Source organism: Perca flavescens, chromosome 20 (assembly GCF_004354835.1).
Source record: "Perca flavescens isolate YP-PL-M2 chromosome 20, PFLA_1.0, whole genome shotgun sequence".
In the NCBI taxonomy this organism is placed as follows: Eukaryota; Metazoa; Chordata; class Actinopteri; order Perciformes; family Percidae; genus Perca; species Perca flavescens.
In genome coordinates, this window is record NC_041350.1 from 12,679,916 (window position 1) to 12,704,409 (window position 24,494).

Genomic DNA, 24,494 nt, shown 5'->3' on the forward strand with positions numbered 1-24,494 from the left:
ACTGTGTGCCCCTATAAAGGGCTGATGTAAAGAGTGTGGGGTCAGGAAATGTAGCACGTTGTTTATCCCTGCTTGAGATAGAGACAAGAGTTGATTTCTCTTCTGTGTTTGATGTCTATGCATGTCTGCCTGCCTGCCCAATATGTCAGGACTATACAGGCTGGCATCAGTTCAGCTATCACATGCCAAATCCAATAGATTCTCTGAAGCATTAATCAGAGTAAGAGATGGTCAGAGCTGCCTGTTTCCTTCCTTCCACCGTATATGGTCGAAGCTAGCTGGTGAATGTCAAGGCAGCCTCATGGCTTTTCCAAAGCTGCCAGCCAGACTTGAGGCCAGCAGAGGAAATATATTTTGGAAGGCTTAGATCTTGTGCTGCTGGATGATGCCTGCACATCAGTAGAGGATGCAATGACATTTTGGCTTTTCATGACTGAAGGAGCAGTCAATATGGGTGTTTAAAGGTGGGGACTTCAGTGCTCTGAAGCGCATAATTTTTTTGTATATGTATCTTTGTGTATTCTCCAAGACTGTTTATGTGAATAGAAGCTCATGCGTGCCAAGAATATATCCATGTAGTGTGGGATGAAAATGGTAGTTTTTGCCTTGGGGCTTGGAGTCCGACCCACCGCTTTGTTTTTGCCTCATGCTTTGTAGTTGGCACCTCACCACTGTTGGTAGTGACACTTTCCACTCCGTCAAAGTGTATAATGTTATAACAAACTTAACTTAATAACTGTGTAAGGTAGGGTTGCTCGATTATGGAAAAAATGCAAAGGCAGAGGGACCGCAGGGTTCCCAGACAACTGAGTTGGTTTTGCCTTTTTTTTTGCTCGCCAAACGCTGATGCCATCTTTACTCAAGTTTTTAAATTCCAGCGGATGATATGCACACGACTTGCCTCCCTGACTGGCTTCGGGAGGGGCGGATGTGCGCATGCGCGTGTCATTCAGAACACAAGACAAAATAAGAGTGTTCTTGCAAAACAGAACATAGCAAAATAATTGTTTTTTCTCGATTATACTGTTTTGGTGATCGTTGGGAGCCGAAATTGAAATCAAAATTCAATTAATTGCACAGCCCTAGTGTAAAGTGCTGCTTGTATAAAGCTTGAGCATTGTTGAGGGGATACTTGATTGGGTGATGTGATGATGCTCTAAATGCTGTAAATGTTTGGCATGAAAATGAAGTGTAAAGGCTTTTTTTCGAATCATTATAAAATGTGATTTTTAAAACTAAGTTTTTTTGCTCTCTGTTGCCATCAATTAGCCTCTTTCCATTTCACAGTATATATTTAAATCCTATATATTTCATAATTGGGGGATTGACAAACTGACAAACAACTGATGCATTGTGGAGTTACAAGGGTCGTGTACTTATCAGGCTTGTCACTTGAACTGCATTCTGGGAAGTAGGGGTGGGAAACACCAGAGGTCTTACGATACAATATCCTCACGATACTTGTTACGATATATTATTTCTATATGATTATTATTTTAAACATATTGCAATATTCTGCGATGTATTGCAATTTATTACCTTTTTTCCAACTTGAAATATTTCCCAATTTCTAATTATGGAAACATTGTCGGTTTTATCTTGTCAAGCAGACAAATTGACCAACGCATATATTATATAATAATGGATCGACACTTGGTGTCTGTGTATCAATACAGTATTGCCACAGAAAATATTGTGATACTATGCTATATCGATTCCCCCCACCCGTACTGGCAATGGGACATTCACGTTGCAGAGTTAGTTTTTCACTAGTTACCCAAATGCAATAAAGTTATCTGAAAATCATATTCATTCAACATCATTTTATATTGTAGTGATGGACTGTCACAAATTAAATAGATTTCACTGCTGTAGGACAAAAACTTTTCTTGATTCAGAAAATAAATGAGTCACCCAGGCAATGGACTTATGTAAATGTGGATGGCCGTTGTGTGCCTTCCCTCTGTGGCATCAGTGCACAAGCTCGGAACAACTGTGGTCTGCTGAAATCCGCCGGATGATGCAAAAGATGTCACGGTGGTTAGCTGTGATCCACCGAATGGTGCGAAACTCAATTGTATTGTAATGCCACAGAGGGAAGGCACACACCGTTCATCTAAAGACACTGCCCACACAAAGATGACACAGAGCTGGATTAAAATTGCCAAAGTATCTCTTTAATCCCACACAATTCTTTGTTTTAAATAGTAGTTTAAATTACTTTGTGTTTATCATTTTTGTTTGTTGTTGTGAAATGTTTTGTTGGGACTGGTTTTGTCAGTGTTTGTGCTAGAAATTTAATTCAGATCCCAAACTCAAAATACAGTCTATCACCAGAAAGCGATCAACTCGAGTCATTCTCTAAAATGAGATCTTGCTTAATCACATTAGTTATGGCCTTTTCTCCCATGCTTGTTGGATTTTAACACCTTGTAGGTCTGCTTGTAGCACTGACTTTGCTTTGGCTGGAGGCAAATGTTAGACTGTATCATGCGTAAACTAAGGCTCTTTTCATTATGAGCCGTGTCTTGAAACATCACAAGATGTACTACCTCTAAACATCAAAAAGTTGGCACCGATTTGAATATATCATCATAGATAGTGCAGTTCATGGGCTGTATTGATTCTAACCTCCCGTTGGCCCCCAACTCTAGAAATTAAAAAAAGTGAAATATATCAGCCAGAATGCACCAGTGACTCCCAAGAAGTGGTCGCTCATAGTGACGGGGTATATCAGAAGCATAGTCTCTTTAACTCATGTTAAAGCCCGTTTTGCCCTTGCCACGGCCCAATACTGTATGTCTGATCGACATGGTGCTGAGACGTTCGTCCTGTTGAAGAATTAATTAATCCCTTGTTCTGAATGACAGTCCAATCATAATTCATGCTGGTACTTAAATCGCTACCGTAACTCTCTTTCTCCCTCCTCTCCCCTGTTAGTGTTTCCACCCGCCCTAGATCACATTCATGTTTGACTTCCTTGTTATTAGCTGAATAATAAGTAAAAGGTTTGCAGCCAGTGGAAAAGGCATTATTGCTAAGCCTTGTGACATCAACTTCTACATTTGTGAATTGCTTAAACGTGGACCTCAGCCCATCCTCAATTATTATGACTGGCAAAGGGAGCATGTCGGCAAGGGAGGTAGAGAGGGAATTGCTTGGAAGAGAGGTATTACAGCAAGCAGAATAAAGAACATATGCAGAAGATACTTAACCTTGCATTGTATCACTGTATTTGAACAATTGTTTTTAATTACCCATTGGTAAATAAAAGGTGCCAGCATCAGGTGTTGCTTGTGTTCATCAGTAGGAAATGGTGCCTTTGAATTCCTTGCTGAAGAAGCGTTCTTCATTTAGCATCTGCTTGCAAAACCCCAAACTTACAGGACAGGGTAATGCATCAGTCTAATCCCACAATCTACATTACATTACATGTCATTTAGCTGACGCTTTTATCCAAAGCAACTTCCAATTAAGTGCTTTCAACCCTAAAGGTGCAATCTCCAGACAACAAGTAGTAAGTGCATTAGCTTTAGATAAGCAAAACTACAAAGAGCCATATGAAAGTGCAGAAATATATATAGGTTTTTGTTTTTCTTCTTCTACCATTTATTTCGTTTTGATCATGTGAGCGAGAACTGCAGTATTGACAACCCTAACACCCGGCGATCGTGTCCAATTTTCATGAAGATGATATTTCCGGAACGCCCTCAGGAAATTTCTTTAAATCTGGCACAAACGCCCACTTGGACTTAGTCTCATTTTATCCTGATATCCTCTTTCCTGTTGACTGATTAAGTTCCTATTGTTTTACCTGATCAACAACTTTTAGTGTCTCCTGATTTAATTAAGTCTGCCTTTGCTTTAGTTTAGTGTTAAAACAAAGCATTTGCTTGATCCCTGTGAGTGAGACCTTTTGTTAAGAGCCTAGGTGGCTCCAACAGAAACTCACACCTTTACTAATCAAAGCACTTTTGATTAGTTGAAGCAGACAGTATTGAGTCTATGCAAATCTACTCAGACAGACTTGTGAGTTGAATGTCTTCTCAGCTTTTGTTTATTCTGTTTCCTGTAACCTAGAAATTCATTCTGGTCCGAGAGAATCCTGGGAGCTTCTGTCTCCACTGCGCAGTGAATAAAACTAATCTGAACCAGCCACTGAATAGGACCTGAGAGAACTTTTTCTTCTACAGACTCGAGGATGAATTGATTAAATTGTCAAGGTCACTGTGACCTTACACATTTTTGGCCATAACTCAATAATTCCTACGCCAATTATGACAACATTTCACACACCCCAGAATCATACATCAACATAAAATATATATGCAGGAAAGCAAGCAGTGTATGCTGTCTAGGGCTGGGTACCGGACGTCGATACTTACATACGTACATAATTTTATGGCACCGGAAAAAATACTTTGTGACAAATTTCGGTTCCAAAAACGTATGAGCGCGTAAGCGCAAGCTTATCTGTCCTCTTTGCTTATTGACACAGCACGGAGCTCCGACCGACACACACACACACACACACCCAGACACGGAGAGGTGCGGACGGAGTAAGGCCGGTTACACACTGCAGGCGTGTGGCGTGAGCGTGGCGTTTCTGTTGCGTGTCAGCTGCGTGGATTTTGTCTGTCCTTACCCACCAGAAACGTGTCTGACGCGGCGCTGCTGCTGCTAGCCTTGTCTGGACACATGGATGTTTCCCATTGATAAAATGAAATACCATGTTAAACATAAATATATACTGATTTGATTACAGCAAAGACAACGTTGGCAGTATTGACAGAAAATTTCTGTATTGACAGGTGCAATATTAGAAAACTGATTTAAAAAAAATTACATTCATATAGGCCTATCTGCATTTATATCAAAACCTAGAGGCTGTCAAACATCAACATTCATCATTTGTTAATATGTATTTGTGTCTAAATGACATATAAACATATTTTCCTATTCTATTTTACCTGGAAACGCTTCCAACACGCTTGCGTCTCGCGTAAAAAATAGGCGTCGGTTCTATTTCTAGCAGGCACGCGTCTCAGGCGCGTCTCGAGCCGCGCCTGAGACGCGCGTCTCACGCAGGCAGTGTGTAAGCTCTAACCTGTTAACATGGGAGCCGAAATATAAACGGACGCGGCTGACACGCTCGTGTGACGCGTCCAGTGTGTAACCGGCCTAAACGGTCTGCAGTTTTGTTGAAGTCACAGAGAGTCACGGTTGGTTTCACGCAGACAGCCTTTGCTGCGATGTGATATTAATGGCGAGCCGAAAGCAGTCGCTGTGCTGTTGACGTTACGCTTCCTCTTAGACAAGATGGCAGAACGGTGGTTTCTCTGCCTTGATGACTGACTGACAGGTTGAGCTTGCAAGGCACTTTTAATAATGTTACTCTGAGTGAGCAGTCTTACCGGAATTTTTTAATTTTGATAACCGTTTTGATTCACAATTAAGGCGGAAAATAAAAGCTTTGTGTTTAATGTATTTTTGTTGATGTTGAAATGGATTTTGAAACGTATGGTATCGAAATTGGCACCGGATCGAAAGATTTTGAACAATACCCAGCCCAAATGCTGTCAAACAGGATCATATTAGGTTGCAGTAAAGTAGGGCTGCACGATTTGGAGAGAAACTCATATTGCGATTTACAATGCTGCAATTACGATTGCGATATAATGGTATCATAAGTTTACTTGATTATAAAGGAATTGCAGAAAATAAGCTAAAAAACATTTTTGTGTATTTTTTTATTTGAACATACAAAGTTAAACAGGCAGAAGAAGAAATACATAAACCAAAATGGGCAATAATTTTTTAACACTTTTAGAAAATTAAATAACAAAAGTACAAATTCTTATTAAATTAATACATTTTGAATGCCCTTATAAATGATGACATTCAGGATAGGTGTAATATAATAACTAGTGACTAATTTGCAAAATATACTTTGTACAACCTCTTCTTGTCTGCATGCTCTGAACCCCTCTATACTCACGTGACCATATGCGACACACATGATACTTCCTAAACAGACTGACTGATCACTGGTCATCTTCTGTGGACGTTGTTTTCTGCTTTTCTTAATCTGTTGTCAAAAAACACTTTTGATGATTATCCACATACCATAGATTTGTCAGCGTCAAAATATAACCTGATGTGGAACAATAACTTTTCTAGGCAATCTAGTGTTGGCTCTGTAGTTTGACTAAATACCACAAAAAGCTGCTTATTTAGTTTGTAAACCAGTGATTAGCCTTGATTTAGCAATCATTTAATCCTTACTTAGTTGTTTTGAAAAATGGGAGTGACATCAATATAAATTGAGCTGGTATACTGTATATAGACACTGATGTAAGGCTAAGCTTTGGATGGCAGAGTACAAATGGCCTTGTTCAGCAGAAAAGCTACTTTAACACTCCCCACTTACCTACTACTTTACTGCAGGCAGGCATCTGTGAACAAGTGTACTGAATGTTGATGGGCTGGTTGAAGTGTTCTTAAGGTGTGTCCAGTTGATTTACAGGCAGGTGTACGGAAATACAGGTACTTTGAGTCAGGTATTTAAGGCTGGGCTGTAAGTAGAATAGAAATTCAGTGGCAAGAAAGTTATAAAAACAACAGTCTCTGTTTGAGACCAATAGAGACTGTAAAAGGGCACTCTCTGTACTAGCTTAAAAATAAAATCTCAACCTGTGAAAACTTTGACTGTTTGAAAGAATTAACCAATGCTAAAAAGTTACAGTATTCAATTTTAAAAGAAAGGAGAAAAGCTGCTTGCATTAGTTTTGACGCATGGTGCTTAATGGACTTTGAAAAACTGGACTCAACAAGAGCAATGTCTGCACAATATAATGCAATACAATAATAGCCCTGCAATGACTTTTACCTTTTGGAAGTTTAAAATGTTAAATTGTTGTTAATATTGAAACGCGCGATTCACTTTTGCAGTTATCATTAGGCCAGAGTTTGTGTCTGTGTTGATTTGGCATTCCCTTGTAATGTTTTTGTCCATCTAGTAATTAACAATATTACATTTTATATTTTGATTATATTATGCTATTGCTATTATTGTCCCCCTGGGTTTATGTCTAGGAATGAACACAATCAACTTTGCAAGGGTAGTATACTCTATACTGCAGTGTTGAGTGTATTGTATTACATTGTAAGTGTTGCTGTTATTGTTGTCACTTCATGTTTATTTTCTACAAATGTGGAAGTAATTTATTCTACAGCAATACAAGCATGAGTGGTTATCCTGTACTATTGATTACAATCATTTAAAGAATGAGTTGAGGCCACAGTAGTTTGACTAGGACACAAGGGCTTTTGCTCTGCAAGTCTCTGAAATTATTAGCCTGGTAACCAGAACAATCTGCAAGCTCATGTTCTATTTGCTTAAATACAGTGGGGGAAATAAGTATTTGACCCCTTGCTGATTTTGCAGGTTTGCCCACTTACAAAGAATGCAAAAATCTACAATTTTAATCATATGTACATTCTAACAGTGAAAGACAGAATCCCAAAGAAAATTCCAGAAAATCACATCATATGAATTTATTAAAATTGATAACCATCTGATGAGGAAAAACAAGTATTTGACCCCCTGGACAAACAGCATGTTAATATTTTGTAGAAAAGCCATTATTGGCCAGCACAGATGTCAAACGGTTTTTATAGTTGATGACAAGGTTTGTGCACATTTCGGCAGGGATGTTGGCCCACTCCTCCCTGCAGACAGCCTCCAAATCATTCAGGTTCCGAGGTTGTCGCCTGGCAACTCGAATTTTAAGCTCCCTCCAAAGATTTTCAATCGGATTCAGGTCTGGAGACTGGCTAGGCCACTCCAGAACCTTGATGTGCTTCTTTTTCAGCCACTCTTTTGTTGCTTTGGCGGTGTGCTTAGGGTCGTTGTCGTGCTGAAACACCCATCCTCGACCCATCTTCAGCTCTCTCACTGAGGGAAGGAGATGTCGGTCCAGAATTCCACGATACATGGCCCCGTCCCATCCTCCCCTCAATACGATGGAGTTGTCCCGTCCCCTTGGCTGAAAAGCACCCCCAAAGCATGATGTTGCCACCACCATGCTTGACGGTGGGGATGGTGTTCTTTGGGTTGTACTCGGTGTTCTTTGCCCTCCAAACACGACGAGTTGAGTTGAGGCCAAAAAGTTCTATTTTGGTCTCATCTGACCACATCACCTTCTTCCAGGCCTCTTCTGAGTCGTCCAGGTGGTGAATGGCGAACTTCATGCGGGCCTGTACATGTTTCTTCTTGAGCAGGGGGACCTTGCGTGCGCTGCAGGATTTCAATCCATGACGGCGTAGTGTGTTACCAACCGTTTCTTTTGTAACTGTGGTCCCAGCTGCCTTCAGTTGATTCATCAGTTCCCCCCTTGTGGTTTTGGGATGATTCCTCACCGTTCGCATGATCAGGGACACCCCACGTGGCAAGATCTTGTGTGGAGGCCCAGACCGAGGGAGGTTGGCGGTGGTGTGGTGCTTCTTCCATTTCCTGATAACTGCACCGACAGTTGATCTTTTCTCTCCAAGTTGCTTTCCGATTCTCTTGTAGCCCATCCCAGCCTTGTGCAGATCAACAATCTTGTCCCTGATGTCCGTAGAAAGCTCTTTGGTCTTTCCCATGGTGGTGATGTTGGATGCTGGTTGTTTGGGTGTTGACAGGTGTCTTTTATACAGGTAACGAGGTGAGGCAGGTGTATTTGATGTAGATAATTGGTTCGGATTGGGGCTGTGTCTTAAAGAAAGACTAACTGGCTTGTAGGAGCCAGAATACTTGCTGTTTGTCCAGGGGGTCAAATACTTGTTTTTCCTCATCAGATGGTTATCAATTTTAATAAATTCATATGATGTGATTTTCTGGAATTTTCTTTGGGATTCTGTCTTTCACTGTTAGAATGTACATATGATTACAATTGTAGATTTTTGCATTCTTTGTAAGTGGGCAAACCTGCAAAATCAGCAAGGGGTCAAATACTTATTTCCCCCACTGTATGTCTGGTACCCTTCCCGTTTAGACAGATTTCCAATCACAAGCGTTAATCTCATATGGGGTGGGCTCCAGACGATGACTTGTGGAGCCTTCGTGCTTAATGCAAATAACGTGATGATGTCATTTTTTGGCCCGCTCTCCTTGAACTGGGTACACACCCTTGTTTAACAGAGTGGTGCCGTTGAGGCATTATCGAAAAATCTATCAAGATGGCTACAGCTGATGTGGAACTTTCTGTTGAAGTATAATTGTTTTTAAATGGCAACACTCGTTCGCAGACACGTTGATAATACACCATCGCAGCTTATCGCTGCACGTTGTAGTCTGTTCACATTTGTCGGTCGCTCAGCGCTACGTCACGTTTCGTTGCTCTAAAATGGTTGTAGTTCTATCCAATTGTGTCCAGGGGCATTTTGGTTTAAGGCCGTTGATAATGCCCCTTGGAAATCGAAAATAAAATAGTTCCAGACTAACTCGCATTTGCAATTTGGTCTGGCAATGTCAGGCTATGCGATTATGAGATTGGTGACAAAGATCTTCCGTCTCCTGAACTGAATAGTATTGCCCTATACTGCATTCATGCAATGTCAGCAGAATGGGAAAAATTGGAAAAACCATTATTCCAATTTGGAAGCTTTCATGCATTATTCCATGATGCTTACTCCTGTTGCAGGTTTCATAGTCACACTCAACAAATACAAAAATTAAGCCTAAATTAGATAGTTTCATAATAAGAACAATTGTTCATTAAGAAGTAAAACCATATACATTAACACATACTTGTATTAATATTGGATTTAATTTAGGTTTAACTGGCAATGGCAGTTTTTTTTAATATAAACTTGTCACTGGTTTTTAGACACTTCCTTCAGTTGTCATAGCTCTTTATTTGCCTTGACATTAGAGCTGGGCCCCCCTTCCATTTAAAACAAAATAACTGCGAACTGTAAATATATTTAAAAAATATATATTTATTGTATTTAATTAAAGTGCATCAAAATAAACAAAATTGCAAAGGCAAACCCTTTCTCTAAGTGAAAAGTCACTGTGCAGTGTGCAACAAAGATTGTTAAACATCCAAATTATTTATACTGTATTTGGATTAAAAAAAATCTAAAAAATTGATTTTTTGAAAATATGAATCGATTTGACCTACCAACTCGATTTTTAAATCAAATCGATTTTTTTCCCAGCCCTACTTGACAGGCGTTAATATTACCAGAAATGCTTACTGCACTATAAATACCTAAACAATGGGACTTCTCCTGTTGAGCCCCTTTCACACAGAGATTTTGCAATAGCGCTATGATCAAGGTCTGCCATTATGCCATCTTTGTTTATTCCCACAGAACCAAGCAAACGTGGCATAGAAGTGCTGCCCCAGTGTGTGATTTTTACATTGCATGCTGGCATTCCGGGGCCAAAAAAAAAGGGTGTGTATGTGAGCCGATCTGTACCGTTAATCAACCATGTGAACCCAACCCACAAACTGCCAACTTTATGCTTCATAGTAGCACAATTGTAAGAGAGGAGAGAGTAAGTGGAAAAGAAGGGGGACTATTGCTTGCTGTGTTTCTGTCATTTAACTTTGGCTACTCAGAATGCTGCTTTGTCACTTTTTGGCCTGCCTGTGGGTCATCTTGCGCATGGTTGCATGTAGTCCTGCTATGCCGGCTGTCTGTTAAACCCAGACGTCGGTTCGGCTCTGTTACTACCTCCGCCGCCAGCTTAAAGGTGCAACAACTCTGTCCCCCATTTCATCTTTGTAATTTTCACATAGATGGCGAGGCAGATTAAAGGCGCAACAGTCCCCTCTTGAACAGGCTTGAAAGGGACTGTGCTTTAACACTGTGGTAGCTGAATTGTATGCTGAATTGTTCACACACCCCTCATTTGTTGTCACCCTCAGTGGAGTCTGCTGAGAGGGCAGAGGAACAGAGGAAGTATGGAAGAGAGTGGATAGAGCTCTGTTGGCATTGATCACAATAGAGACGAATTCAATACAACAGAACTCACTGGCTGCATTTCCTCGGCTCTTCTTCAGAAATGTCAAACACCCACACACGCCTCTCGGCTCCTATACAACCCACCCCACACTAACACACATATACCACTCTGTTAGCAATGCTACAGGGTTCTGTGTAATGATCTTCCTACACACACTATTTCCTACTCTCAGGGTGCGTGAGAGTGCTCAAAGCTAGCTGAGCAATAATAGGATACAGGCTCTAGCCTGTCATCACTGCTGTCTTACCACCAAAAGCCATTCAGAGCAGTTAGCCACCCTTGTCTCCTTTGTATTATAGTCTGAGGATTGTTGTGTTAAGTGCATGTTGAATTCCAGACCTATTACCTGAACTATGTTACACGTTTAGTCACTCTAGCAGCTGACTTCATGTTATTAAAAAAAAAAAAAAAAGACAGGGTCGCTAATTTTAGGATGGTAGTGTTTTATCAGCAGCACAAAAGGTTGGTTTGGTTGGCGAGTTTGACACTGAATCTGTATAGCTCATACAAAGGAGCTAGAATGGTGGAGCTAATTAAATATAATGAGCTGTGTGGGTTGTCCATGTTCAAGCCTTTCAGGCTACTGATATCATGACATATATGCTGCTCTCATATGTTGTGCGGGCTGCATTTTCCATTCTGTAGGTAAGGTAGAAGTTTTGGGCTGCTCTTGTTAAAAAAGTAAAAGAAAAACATTTAGTAGGCTGTAAAGAGATTATAGATTATAACATCACTGAAGATTTTGAATAGATTTGTCATATATATGTTATGTATTACATTTATTGTCACTTACTTTCTGTTTTTGCTAATCACCAGTGAGATTATGGCATTAGGGCCTGAGTGGAACTCTGAGAAACACTATGCAGTAGTAAGGTTTTAACAGTCTTTTTATTTTGATTCTTATGTTCCCCCCTCTCTCTCTCTTTGATCCTCCCAAGATGTGGCTAATGGCAGTACAGGCTACAGGCCTCCTCCCAGGACCAAGGAGGTAGTCATTAATGGCCAGACAGTCAAGCTTAAGTATTGCTTCACCTGCAAGATCTTCAGACCACCACGTGCTTCCCACTGCAGCCTCTGTGACAACTGTGTGGGTGAGTGAAAATTATGTTCTCTGGTTGTGAGTTTGTATGTTTGGCTGATATGTTCTGTCTGCACTCTCATTTTTACCACATACATTTTTAGACATTAGTACAACAAACCCAAACAGCCAAGACGGTCACCAAACTATCCTCTATCCAGTTTGTGGTTTGTTTAACTGTAACTACTTCAGATATGTTAATATGTATTTAATAAAAGTTCAATATAGATCTGATAAACTGCTGAACTGCTGCCTATCTGAGAAAATCCCATTTATCTTATTTCTCTGAAGAACAAACTTGTGGTTGAAACAAATGCTTACATATCTACCGCTCCACCTCCCCCACACACACACACAAATACACAAACACACATTTTAGCACACACAGTTCAGATAAGTCAGACAAATCATGTTTAACCTGATGTAGCTAAAATTGCATCTGCAGGTGAGAATAGAAGCCAAGATAAATGTTTAGTTTATGATGCATATCTAGGGAATATACAGTACACAGGCTTAGAGGCATCCGCATCTACACAGAGGAGAGGGAGGGAATAGTTACAATGAGAACAACAGAAAGAAAACTGCAGCATAATGGTTGAGTTTTGCTGCTCTTCACAACCACATGCTCTATCTCTGGAGACAAAGCTAAGAGCACATTTCTGCAATTACTAAAAGATGGAGTCAGAGATACAGAGCCCTGTGTGTCTGTATCTTTCTCATCAGGGTTTTTGTGCTGCTCACTCATCAGAGACAACTTCTTCTTTGAATGTTTATTTCCTTGTCAGAAGTGGGGCTGACTGAAAACCTGGGAGAAGAGGAAATGGTAAACACAGAAAAAAAAAGATGAGGAGGTAGTAATCAGATGTGGCAGATGCACGCTGGCAGGAAGAAAGGAATACAGACAAACAAAAAGCTGGGAGGGCAGTCATTTTTGCAAACAGACTATGTCCACAAAGGTGAATTTTGTACATCATTTTAAGTGCATTGTTAAATTCTTGCCTCAAAGAAGCAGGATAAAGTAAACGAGTGACAGATTTAAACTAGTATGACCACAGGAGATGCTTTAAAGATGGTTTTAGACAGAACATGGACACACAGCAGTGTGATCTTCTAAATCCAAATCTTTGAGTATAAGGTTTAGGGCTGCAGTTATCGATTCTTTTTGTAATCGATTAATCTAGCACTTTATCAATCGATTAATCTGATTTTTTATTTATTTTTTTTCGTTTTTAAACAACCAAAACTAGGCCTATATGTAAATATTAGTTATACTCAACCTATTTTCATTTATATATTTGATTATAATGTCACACAGCTCTGTTACACTTATGCTACTATATCGTTGATCAGCTGTTGAGAGAGGGCAATCAGCTGTTTTTCTGAAGGGATAGTCAACGGGTCAGCTCTTTAGATCAGATTGTGGTCACCACTACGTATTTTCTTGTCTTTGATTTTGGTAGTTGTTGTGTTTGGTGTAGTTCCACCGTCCATACGACTCTGTGATTTACTTTTGTCGGTCCTCTTCGTGGAATGGAGGATCTCCATGTTTTCTGTAGAGATGCTAAAGCACTGACGTCGTGCTATTATGGTGGTAAGCTAGTTTGATTTTGCAGTAGACACACTGTACAGAGTTTTAGTTTTAATTACGTTTGAACTGATTCCAAACTTTGGACACTTTCTGTCATTTTCTCCAGGCTGTATCTTAGCCCCATCGCTATTTACGCTCTGGCATGTGTCGCCAGCAGCAGACTGAGCCGCGTCTGGTGTGCGACAGTAATAATGCTCCGTGCGGAAACACCGTCTGTCAGCGATACAACGTTGGTAACATTGATTTAACAAAGCTTTGAGGCAGGTCATTTTGCATCGAGGATTTTTTGTAATCGAGTTATTCGAGGAATCATTTCAGCCCTAATAAGGTTTTAAAAGTATGATTGGAACATAGTTGTGAGTCACAGATGGGAGGGAAATGAAGAATGAAAAATTGGCACATCGTTGGACTTTTCGAGGGCTGGCCGTGATAAATGTTTCCCTTCTGCTCTCAAAGGTCCAGGTCTCCACCCGACATGGCTCCATATACACAAAGTGAAATCTAGAGTCAGTCAGTCCAGGTTTCATTAAGGCTTCAGAGATAAGCTGTATGAATAACAGTACAGGGAATTAAGTTATATGCAGGAGAAAAGACCAACATTCACATATGAGTTTTCTGTCCCTTTTCAAACACTGTACAGCAAAGGAAATCCTGTTTTAATAACCCATGTTTTTTTAAGTCTCTAATGATCGGTATTAGTAACAAATTGGATTTGTACTTTCTCTTAAACTGGAAATGCATATTACGTTGGCAGTGAAAGAGTGCTTTCCCTGTCTTTCGACTTCTCTGTGTCTACCTGGTGCTTTAAATGCCAGGGGGCTAACAATCTCTTAAATAAGTTAGCAGCCAGAATGGATAGGGACTCCCTTGTGGAAGTGCAGAATAGGAATATGGTAGAGTCACTTCCTTTTTAAGAGGGTTATCCCCTCAGGAGTGATAGAAGAAGCTTATAAGAGCGCTGAATTATGATACACACAGACAGAGACCTCTTTGCTTTGCCCACTGTACTCCCATTTTTTTTTCCTTCACAGTATATACTGTACAGATGTCTAACATGGTGGCACTGTTTGTGTTTGTATTCCAGTTGTAGTGTTCATAAATATTGTTGCTAGTTTGTGTGCGGGCAGAGGGTTGGGATTTTGTGATTGATTTTTGGAGGGATTTAAGGTCTTTCTCTGATTTGCTTATTTAAAGGACGTACAGTACAGGTCAAAAGTTTGGACACACCTTCTCATTCAATGTGTTTCTTTATTTTCAAGACTATTTACATTGTAGATTCTCACTGAAGGCATCAAAACTATGAATGAACACATATGGAATTATGTACTTAACAAAAAAGTGTGAAATAACTGAAAACATGTCTTATATTTTAGATTCTTCAAAGTAGCCACCCTTTGCTTTTTTTGATAACTCTGCAAACCCTTGGTGTTCTCTCAATGAGCTTCATGAGGTAGTCATGAAATGGTTTTCACTTCACAGGTGTGCTTTGTCAGGGTTAATTAATGGAATTCTTTCCCTTATTAATAAAAAAGCAAAGGGTGGCTACTTTGAAGAATCTAAAATATAAGACATGTTTTCAGTTATTTCACACTTTTTTGTTAAGTACATAATTCCATATGTGTTCATTCATAGTTTTGATACCTTCAGTGAGAATCTACAATGGAAATAGTCATGAAAATAAAAAAGAAACGCATTTGAATGAGAAGGTGTGTCCAAACATTTGGATTTAATTACACTCTTGGGGAAATTACGTTACATAAGCAAACAAAACACAAAAGCACGTAATAAGAATATATGTATTATGAAACTGTCAGAGTTGCTGTTGCAAGCTTTTGGTTTAACTTTAAAACCATTATCAAAGGGAGTGTGCTAGTGGATAATCAGCTGCCATGCCGAATCTATTAGCAGTTGTTTCCACTACCTCCTCCTGATCATGGTTACAAGTAAATCTGAAACATTGAAACAACAAACATGCTTCTGTCATTGTTTGGGAGATTTTTTTCTTGTATTTCTTGAACATCAGCGGAACCTCTGGCTCATGCTTCACACATCATCACAAAACATCCTTAAGGCGCGTTCACACCAGCAAAAGTGCATCTGCCGATTTGTTTTTTTTCTTTTTCATACAGGTTGTGCAGCGGTGGGAGTGTCACTGAAATGGCCCATTTGTGTGGCGGCCTGTTCTGTTCTTTAACCCCTCAATGTAGTACAAGTAGACTTTGTGTTTCACAAAAACAATTTTTCGTTTATAAATGTCGACATTTTCGACCACACTTGAAGGCAGCTTCATTTCACGCAGTAAGAAAGGAGACGGAGGGACTGTGCTTTGTTGTTGCAGGAAAGAGTCAGCTGTTACACAAACTCCTGGACTGACGCAGTCAGTGCAGGCTTCCTTTGCACATGGAGAATAGAAGTGTACAAACACATACAGAAGAACATCAAAAGTCTCACTTCTTCTCTCTTGGCATTGTCCTGAGGCGCCGCCCCCCTTGCTGGCGACTCTGCTACCACTGTGTCAGAACTCGGAACTTATCACGGTCTATTGGTCTACTAGTCCAGAATTATTTGTTTGTTTATTTGTTTTTTAGTTGTGTTCGATTGCTGTATGGTTGGTGGCAAACCAGTTTCCCTATCGGGATTAATAAAGTTTTTTTTTTTTTTTTTTAATTCAATTAGCATTGTTGGTAACTTAAAATGAATGGCCATTTTGGAAAGGCTGTGCTAATCACATTTGACTAGCAGTGCTTGTCCCTGTTCATCCTGTCTGACTATAGGCTGCGTTTCACAGACACACTTCAGCCAGGCATTGATTAATGAAGACTAGGGTTGGGTACCGTTTGGATTTTTACGAACCGGTACTTTTAAAACGATTCCGATTCCTAACCAATACCTAAACTGATTCTTGAAAAACTGAAAAATGACGTAAAAAGGCTTTTTTATGGAGTTTTTTTTAAATTGAAAATGATTTAAATTGAACAATATATTGACATTTTAAAGTACTTAAATATATAATAAGTAAACCTAAGTCACCTAACACATAACTACAATAATAACGATAGACTAGCAGAGCAAGTGTAATATGTTTACTAGCGATCACGTGCCGTCAGTGAATGGTTAATATGCTTTTACGTCCGTTTTGGTGAGCCCAGAGGGAAAATATGCCATTTTAAAAGTAGCCTACATTTACGGTAGCTAGCTAACGGTAGACTACAGAGAAAGTGTGATATTTTTACGTCTGTTTCGGAGTGTGTACAAAAAGCCGTCTATCAGCAGGGATTGTAGAGTTTATGTCCAAGAATAGCACGGACACGTGCCTCACACCGCGAGCGGGCACGTGCGCCAATCGGCAGAAAAGGGTGCCGCTGTCCGGAGCAACAGAGGGAAAATATTTCAGTCTGAACCGAAATTTGTGTTCTAATCCGGTCCGAATACTACAGTTTGTGTTTTCGGTACCCAACCCTAATGAAGTCGAAGCAGGTCATTTCACTTCACTAAACAAATAATGGCTCTGATTAATTAGTTATGTAGCTACCACCGTGCACAGCTAGTTGTCCACCCTCAAAGATAGGATTGTGGAGTTGGGGCTGATTGAATAGCCACGCTAATAAGCCCTCCACTTTTGGAGCAATCAGTGAAAAGAAAAGTAAGCTGGAGCACAGTTTCTTTGATTAAAATACCATTGACAAATTTTCATCTGAAAGCATTTCACATTAAATGTATGAAGTAGTTGAACCTTTCAAACTGCATTCAGCTACATATTTTGTGTTTTGAGTACATTGCAACAACTATTTCTGTGCAACACAATAACGCTTTGTTGTTCCTATGTATATGATCTTTATGAAAGAAACCGTCTGGACAATACTTTACTTTCTCTGTTTTGTCTTCATTTGCAATTCCTCAAATGTCTTCAAATATACCTAAATTAAGTTCTTACTGGAGGTACTTTATCTGTCTCAACCTCACAGACTCACAGTCGCAAGGGGGAGTCTTTCTGCCATAACCAGTCATGTTGGCCTCTAATTTTTATTATCTAGTCTTGTGTATATAAATAGCCAGTTTTTACTATGTGAGAACAATTTATATTTTTATTTAAGACCCAGAGGGACACTTCCCCTAATTTCCCACAGCTCCAGACTCATAGTTTGTGTTTACATGCACTGAAGTAACCTGGTTAATTGTAATTGTTTAAATGTCTCATAACGTAACGTTACTTACTTACTTACTTACATGTCAGTGTAAACTTTTCTTACTCTCCCTCCATCTGTCTCTCTCTGTCCATGCAGAGCGTTTTGACCACCACTGTCCCTGGGTGGGGAACTGCGTGGGAAGGAGGAACTACCGTTTCTTCTACATGTTTATCCTATCGCTTTCCTTCCTCACCATCTTCATCTTCGCCTTCGTCATCACACATGTCATTATACGTAAGTAGCTGAGGGGAGGAGAAAAGGACGTGCTCAGGCATGGTTCTCTCTCTCTCTCTCTCTCTCTCTCTCTCTCTCTCTCTCTCTTTTCCAATTTCATGTTGCTTTATTGGCATGACAAAAAAATACATCTGTGTTGCCAAATCATAAGAACAAACATTCATATAAACAACAACAAGGAGTAAATACATCTGATATAATAATACAAGTAAACAGGATAATTACGATATAAATGCAGATACTAAACAAAAAGTGTGTGCCTGTCCCTCAAAGGGTACGCTGATTATATATATATATATATATATATATATATATATATATATATATATATATATATATATATATATATATATATATATATATATATATGCCCAGAGTGAAGTTGTAACTCTGTCTATTTCCCTGAGATCTATCTCTCCTCTGAAATACCATAACACTGGTCTTTCTCAGATTGACTGTCAGTGCCCATTTCTGACAGTACTGCTCTAGGACGGACAGGCCCTGTTGTAAACCTTCTTCTGTTGGGGACAACAGAACTAGATCATCGGCATAGAGCAGGAATTTGATGTTGGTATCATGAAGTGTGAGACCTGGGGCAGAAAATTGTTCCAGCATCGCTGCTAGTTCATTTATGTAAATGTTAAACAGTGTTGGACTCAAACTGCATCCCTGTCTCACTCCACGCCCTTGTTTAAAGAATTCTGTTCTTTTGGAGCCAATTTTTACTGTACATTTATTTTCTGTGTACAGTGATTTAATAGTGTCAGACTTTACCCCCTATACCGCTTTCAATAAGTTTATAAAAAAGCCCACCATGCCGTATTGAGTCAAAATCTCTCTCTCTCTCTCTCTCTCTCTCTCTCTCTCTCTCTCTCTCTCTTCTTTCTTTCTTTCTTTCTTTCTTTCTTTCTTTCTTTCTTTCTTTCTTTCTTTCTTACTGGCTGTGTTCTTGGTGTGTTTCGAGCCAGCAGGTTGTAAGTGGGCGTTGTGAGAAGCTGCTCGCACAGTTTAACTGTGTGTGTGTGTGTGTGTCTCAGTGTTGCACTGGGGGGGAAATACGGGCTGACATTAGCTGCTAGAAAATTATATTGCTGAAGTGTACAGTAGACATGGTCAATGCTTTAAATCAAAAGTAAACTCAGCACAAAAGAAAAGCCCCTTTTTCAAGACACTGTATTTTAAAGATACTTTTGTAAAAATCAAAATAACTTTAGAGATCTTCATTGTAAAGGGTTTAAACAATATTTTCCATGCTTGTTCAATGCACCATAAACAATTAATGAACATGCACCTGTTGAATGGTCAAAAAGAAAATAACCGCTTAAGGGCGGTAGGCAATTAAGGTCACAGTTAAAAGAAAAACTCTGAAAAAAAGACTTGCTTGTGAAAATTGTTCAGTTTATGTCTTAGATGTTAAATCTTTTAATGTTAATGCAAATATTTGCATATGTTAAGTTTGCTTAAAATATAAAAGCAGTTGAAAGTGAAAGGACGTTTCTTTTTTTGCTTAGGATAGTTGCAGTCCTCCAGTGCTAACTTTAGGCACTAAAATCACACTTTTTTTTTTGTAAAACATGTCTTTGTACTCTCAAAATCCAATTTAAAGGCAAAGTAAACGATCAGTCTGGCTGATTGGAGCCACATAGATATATCCTATAACTTTCACTTTGTTTTTGCTCCTTCTTCTGGCTCTGTCCTCTTCACACATAGAAGTTAAATTGGAATGCCAATTTAACTGGGCACACTGCCCAACTCAGTTCATCTTGTTGACATTTAAACTTTATCCAAGAAAGGGTCTGCGGCAAGTTAATGCCTCCAGAGTGTGTAATAGTGCCCAATATCTGACTGATAAAAGTTCCCACATTCAATGGGTGTTGTTTAATGCTGATATGCACCATTGTGTGAGATGTTGTTCATTTAATGGCAAATGCAATTGTTTTTGGTCTAATGGAAACTGTCTTTTGTCTGTTCACAGGCTCCCATCGAAGCGGGTTTCTCAACGCACTTAAAGATAGTCCTGCCAGATATCCTTTCACTGAAATTGGCCTTTTGTGAGATATGTGTCGGTTAGGTGTGATTGTCTGATTTTTGCTGCTGCCTGTCAATGATTTTCTCTGTATGCTTCTCTGTCCATAGGGACTAGACTAACATGCCCAGCGAGGGCCTATACAGGTCATTATGTGGGTCGCAATATCAGTCAAAAATAATCACAATTTGATATTTTCCTCATATCGTGCAGCCCTATTGTAAAGCTTTCTCATCAGTTTCTCCTGCCATTTTCTGCAGTAACAAGTACTTGCATAACTGGTGTGCGTCTGCCGTCTGATTAGTTCTGTTACTTCAGGGTAAAACAGCACGCAAGCCAGCTCCTTACTCCTTACTCTGTTGATTGATTCAGTCTTTGATTTCATCTGGCTCTAACTTGCCCCTACTCCCTCTACAGAGATGGCCTGTGAGTAAGATTTGATATGAGCGCTGGTATGTCAGGCTGTGTGACAGATGCCAAGAGTGTGCGAGACGTCTTAATCTACAGCTGTTAGAAATACCCTGTAAGGCAGCTTATTGTCTCTACACAACATCAGTGATAATCATGTATCATGTAGACTGTGGTAAATCCAAGCAAGTCAAGCGTTTTATTTTGACATGGCAGTAAAGTTTGGCTTCACACTATTTGAGCTTAGTTTTTAGTGGTAAATCAAGGCAGTAAAGGTCTGAAGCAGTCACCTAATGTCGGACTTAAAATGTATTGTCACTTCTTCAACACACTATTTCTGAGTAGAGAAGGAAATTTACCTTCTGACTATTAATGACAACCTAAATCTGCTGAAGATAAAGGGTTTTTTGCTTTCATAATATTTTGGATTCTTCTGATTTTAAATAATACAAGAATCTGAACCAGGATCCTATAATAACCTGAATCAAAAGGCAAGTTCGGAGAATCAGAATAGATCAAATCTGCTATGGGCTTCTCTCTCTCATGACATGGATTAAGCTGATGATCAGAATTCACTTTAATTCCTTGATTAATAATCACGAAAACCGTGAAACTGTGATATTTCCTCTGACAATAATCGTAATATCAAAATCTCATATTGTGACTTCCCTATACCCAACGCTATTTCCAAGGCTCAAGATGAGAGCACAGGGCTATGACACTGTCCTGCTCTCTGCCCTCCCCTTTATGGCTGAGTGAGATATGCAACCGTTTCTCAGGCAGAGAAATGTGTGCCAAGCCAAGCTGATAACAGCCTGTGTCCTACAGGACTTTAATAAAGGGGAATTGCAGTCGATAGTATCGTAGCAGTCCTTTGTACTAGGTAAATGATGACACCTTTTGTCCTTGCTAAGGAGGAAGAGATATAAAGAGAGAGAAAAGGGGAGAGTGAGGGCATTTAGTTGATGGTCAGTACAGTTTCACAGACTGACTTGACTGTCTTTGAGTATGTAATATTATACTGACCTACCATTATGCCCACAGACTTTGTACTGTCATATACTACTCTGTACTAAATAGTGAAATTTTAGGGATATTTGTTGGTCTTATTTATTAATATATTTAGATAGATATATGACTGTATCCTCCGAAGGTGTTTTTTTATGTAGAGGCTGAAGGATTCATCTTGGACAGTGGTTGTGTTTTTGTCTTTTATGTAGAGCAGAGAAAATTAGCAATGTCCTGCAGTCCCAGCCAAACGAACTGGTAACTAGGAACTAGGGGTGACCCTGAATAGTCAAATATTCTATGCTTCGATCAAAGGAACCTGATTTGACTTTAAATCTTCGCAGAGGTGTTATGAAATGAGGATCAGGCCATTTCGGCTATATGGGGGTGCTCAATGTCGGATTTTAGCTACCTGTTTTCTCCCAATAAGTTAATATACAGCATATTATGACACAAAATATCAACATATAATGCTGTAAATAAAAATGTGAAAAGAAAGAAGCTTTTAATAAATATTTTAAGTGTGTGAATAAATCCAACCGCCCAAATGAAAGATTTAAGTTTCACATTCCATGATCGATGGAGGAGCAGCTTGGCGGCAGGGATTTATACCTTTTAACTGAAAATGTGTGCACTCCAAACCTCTTTGAATTAATCTTCTCCACCCCTGCAACACTTATACAATAAGAACCTACTCTTTTTATGTGTGTCATAATCTGTTGAATGTTTTCATACAAAAGGAGGTTTACACACAACCTTATCACAGCTGAATAATAAGCTGAATCCCCCTACTAGGAACTATTGGCAAGAGCAGGACAGGCCCGAGGCTGTAGGTCAATATGCTAGCTGTTAGAACTTGTACCATATTTTGCCCATGCTTGCTCCATATGGGTCTATCATGTGTGTGTCTTTGTTTGGGCTTTCACATACAGTATATGATATGTTCACATATTCATATTGTCTGTTGCTGTAGTTTTTATTTAATCCATTCTTACATTTAGTGAAACAATTATTCCTTGACTTAATTGTGTCACTGTGCTGGAGGTGGTGGTGTGTTTCTTCTCTGTCTGGTCCATAGTGGGCCTCTCAGGCTTCCATACCTACTTGATCAGCTCCAATCAGACCACCAATGAAGATGTGAGTATGAAATAGACACCAGACATCATGCTACATACTGTTCCTTAAAATAGCAACTACAAAATAACATGAGCCCCTAAGTAAAGGATGAAACATTGCTATAAGTGGTGTGATTTTTCTATACCTGTTACCCACACTATATTTGTGGATATGGTTATAGTTAATCATTTGAAATATGTGATCCATTTATAGTTCAGTACAAGTGACTTTTCCTGTGAGGTTTAGAAGTAGCGTTAGTGTTCTTTGTTAGTCGCAGTTGTTGTTAGGGGTGATATTCTTAAAGCTGCAATTACATGATTTGTCTTAAAACATATTGTGTAATATGAGCAAAAGAAACAAATGAATGTTTTCACAAATGATTAACCTTTTCTATGGAATTCAAGAAAAAAATAAACATTCCCAGCAAATTAACAGAGAAAGTGGTTTTACAAGTAGTCCCAAGGTAGTTCTTGTTTGTATATTAGCTAAGCAGCTTGTTAGACACATTTTTAGTCCTAGACTAGACCACAATACCCAAACCTAATCCCTGTGTTCCACACAGTCTTGTTTTGTCTTCCAGTGACACTTGAGATATTTATCTATGTTGTGCGGTCTCTTCCAGATAAAAGGTTCATGGTCTTCTAAAAGAGGGAAGGACAACTATAACCCCTACAGCCATGGCAATATATTCACTAACTGCTGTGCAGCACTGTGTGGACCCCTGCCACCGAGGTATGACGTGTGTGAATGTATTTTTATGAGGTAATTTATGCATTCCCAGATGCCCATATGATGCCATACAAAACATATCATTCACTGCTCTGAGTAAACCCAATCAGTAATTTTTCACCTTCACTGTAATAGGTCATAGCCCCAGTTGCGCTGTTGCTAATTTTGCATTTTGTTCTTCATTTTGTTCTTCATTCTAAAATAGAACTTAGTCGACTCCTTTTGATGTGAGGAGCTGCTTTGAAACAAGCCTGCCTGCAGCCTTTTCTCTATACATAGCTACTAATATACTGCTAGAGTGAAAAGATTTCAAGCTCATTTTAACCAAATCCATGATCAAAGTTGGCTTGATATATTAGATTTCACACTTTTGCTGATCATGTGATTTACAGAATACAGGCCAACTGTCACAGCTACACTCTCATGTCCATGTGACTGTAAATGTCAGTACACATTGCACATTCCCTGCTAGCTTCTTTCACTTCAGCATTTCGCCCAACAATTCTCATTACTCATCCGTGAAACTGTAGTTCTTGATTCCTGTGACTAAAACTGCTCTTTTGTCATGGTTAGATATGTGTTCATGCTTACCCACTTGACAGAGAAACCTACTATCTGCTCTTATCTTTACTGGCTACTGTACCCACTTCGTAGATACAACACTCACAATGACGCCACAAACATCTCGTCACAAACATAGCCTTTGGAACTTGCAGCCTTTAACTTTGCACTCATTTAAGTGTACAAACAGAACATTAGAGAAATACAAAGTTTCTAGTTTAGCACATGCATACAGTACCTTCTTAAGTTTCTATCTATCTATCTATCTATCTATCTATCTATGTAGAGGCACATACACTCACACAAAGTATAAGAAGAGCAGTAATGGAGTCTTTTGGCAACATTCTTTTAGTGCATCTTGCTGTGCTGTGCTCTGGCCATCGCAAGCCATAAGTCACCAATAATGATTCCAGTGGGTGGCAAAGGAGAGTCATGTGTGTTGTGTATCCAGCTGGGTCCATCAGTGACAAAGGAATGTTTCACCTCAGCCTTGTACTATGCAAGCAACGCTGCCTCTCACACACGCAGACACACTTCAT

At 39.4% G+C, this 24,494-nt stretch overlaps 1 protein-coding gene across 4 annotated transcripts in view; it reads left to right on the plus strand.

Moving 5' to 3' along the window:
• The window catches only part of zdhhc14 (zDHHC palmitoyltransferase 14), a 56,938-nt gene that overhangs the window by 25,307 nt on the left and 7,137 nt on the right, over positions 1-24,494 (plus strand). For all 4 annotated transcript variants that reach the window (XM_028566224.1, XM_028566227.1, XM_028566226.1 and 1 more), the window contains exons 4-8: positions 11,959-12,111; positions 17,970-18,107; positions 20,083-20,131; positions 22,584-22,686; positions 23,288-23,397. In XM_028566224.1, coding sequence (XP_028422025.1) covers positions 11,959-12,111; positions 17,970-18,107; positions 20,083-20,131; positions 22,584-22,686; positions 23,288-23,397 — 553 coding nt within the window. The remainder of the gene's footprint in view (positions 1-11,958; positions 12,112-17,969; positions 18,108-20,082; positions 20,132-22,583; positions 22,687-23,287; positions 23,398-24,494) is intronic.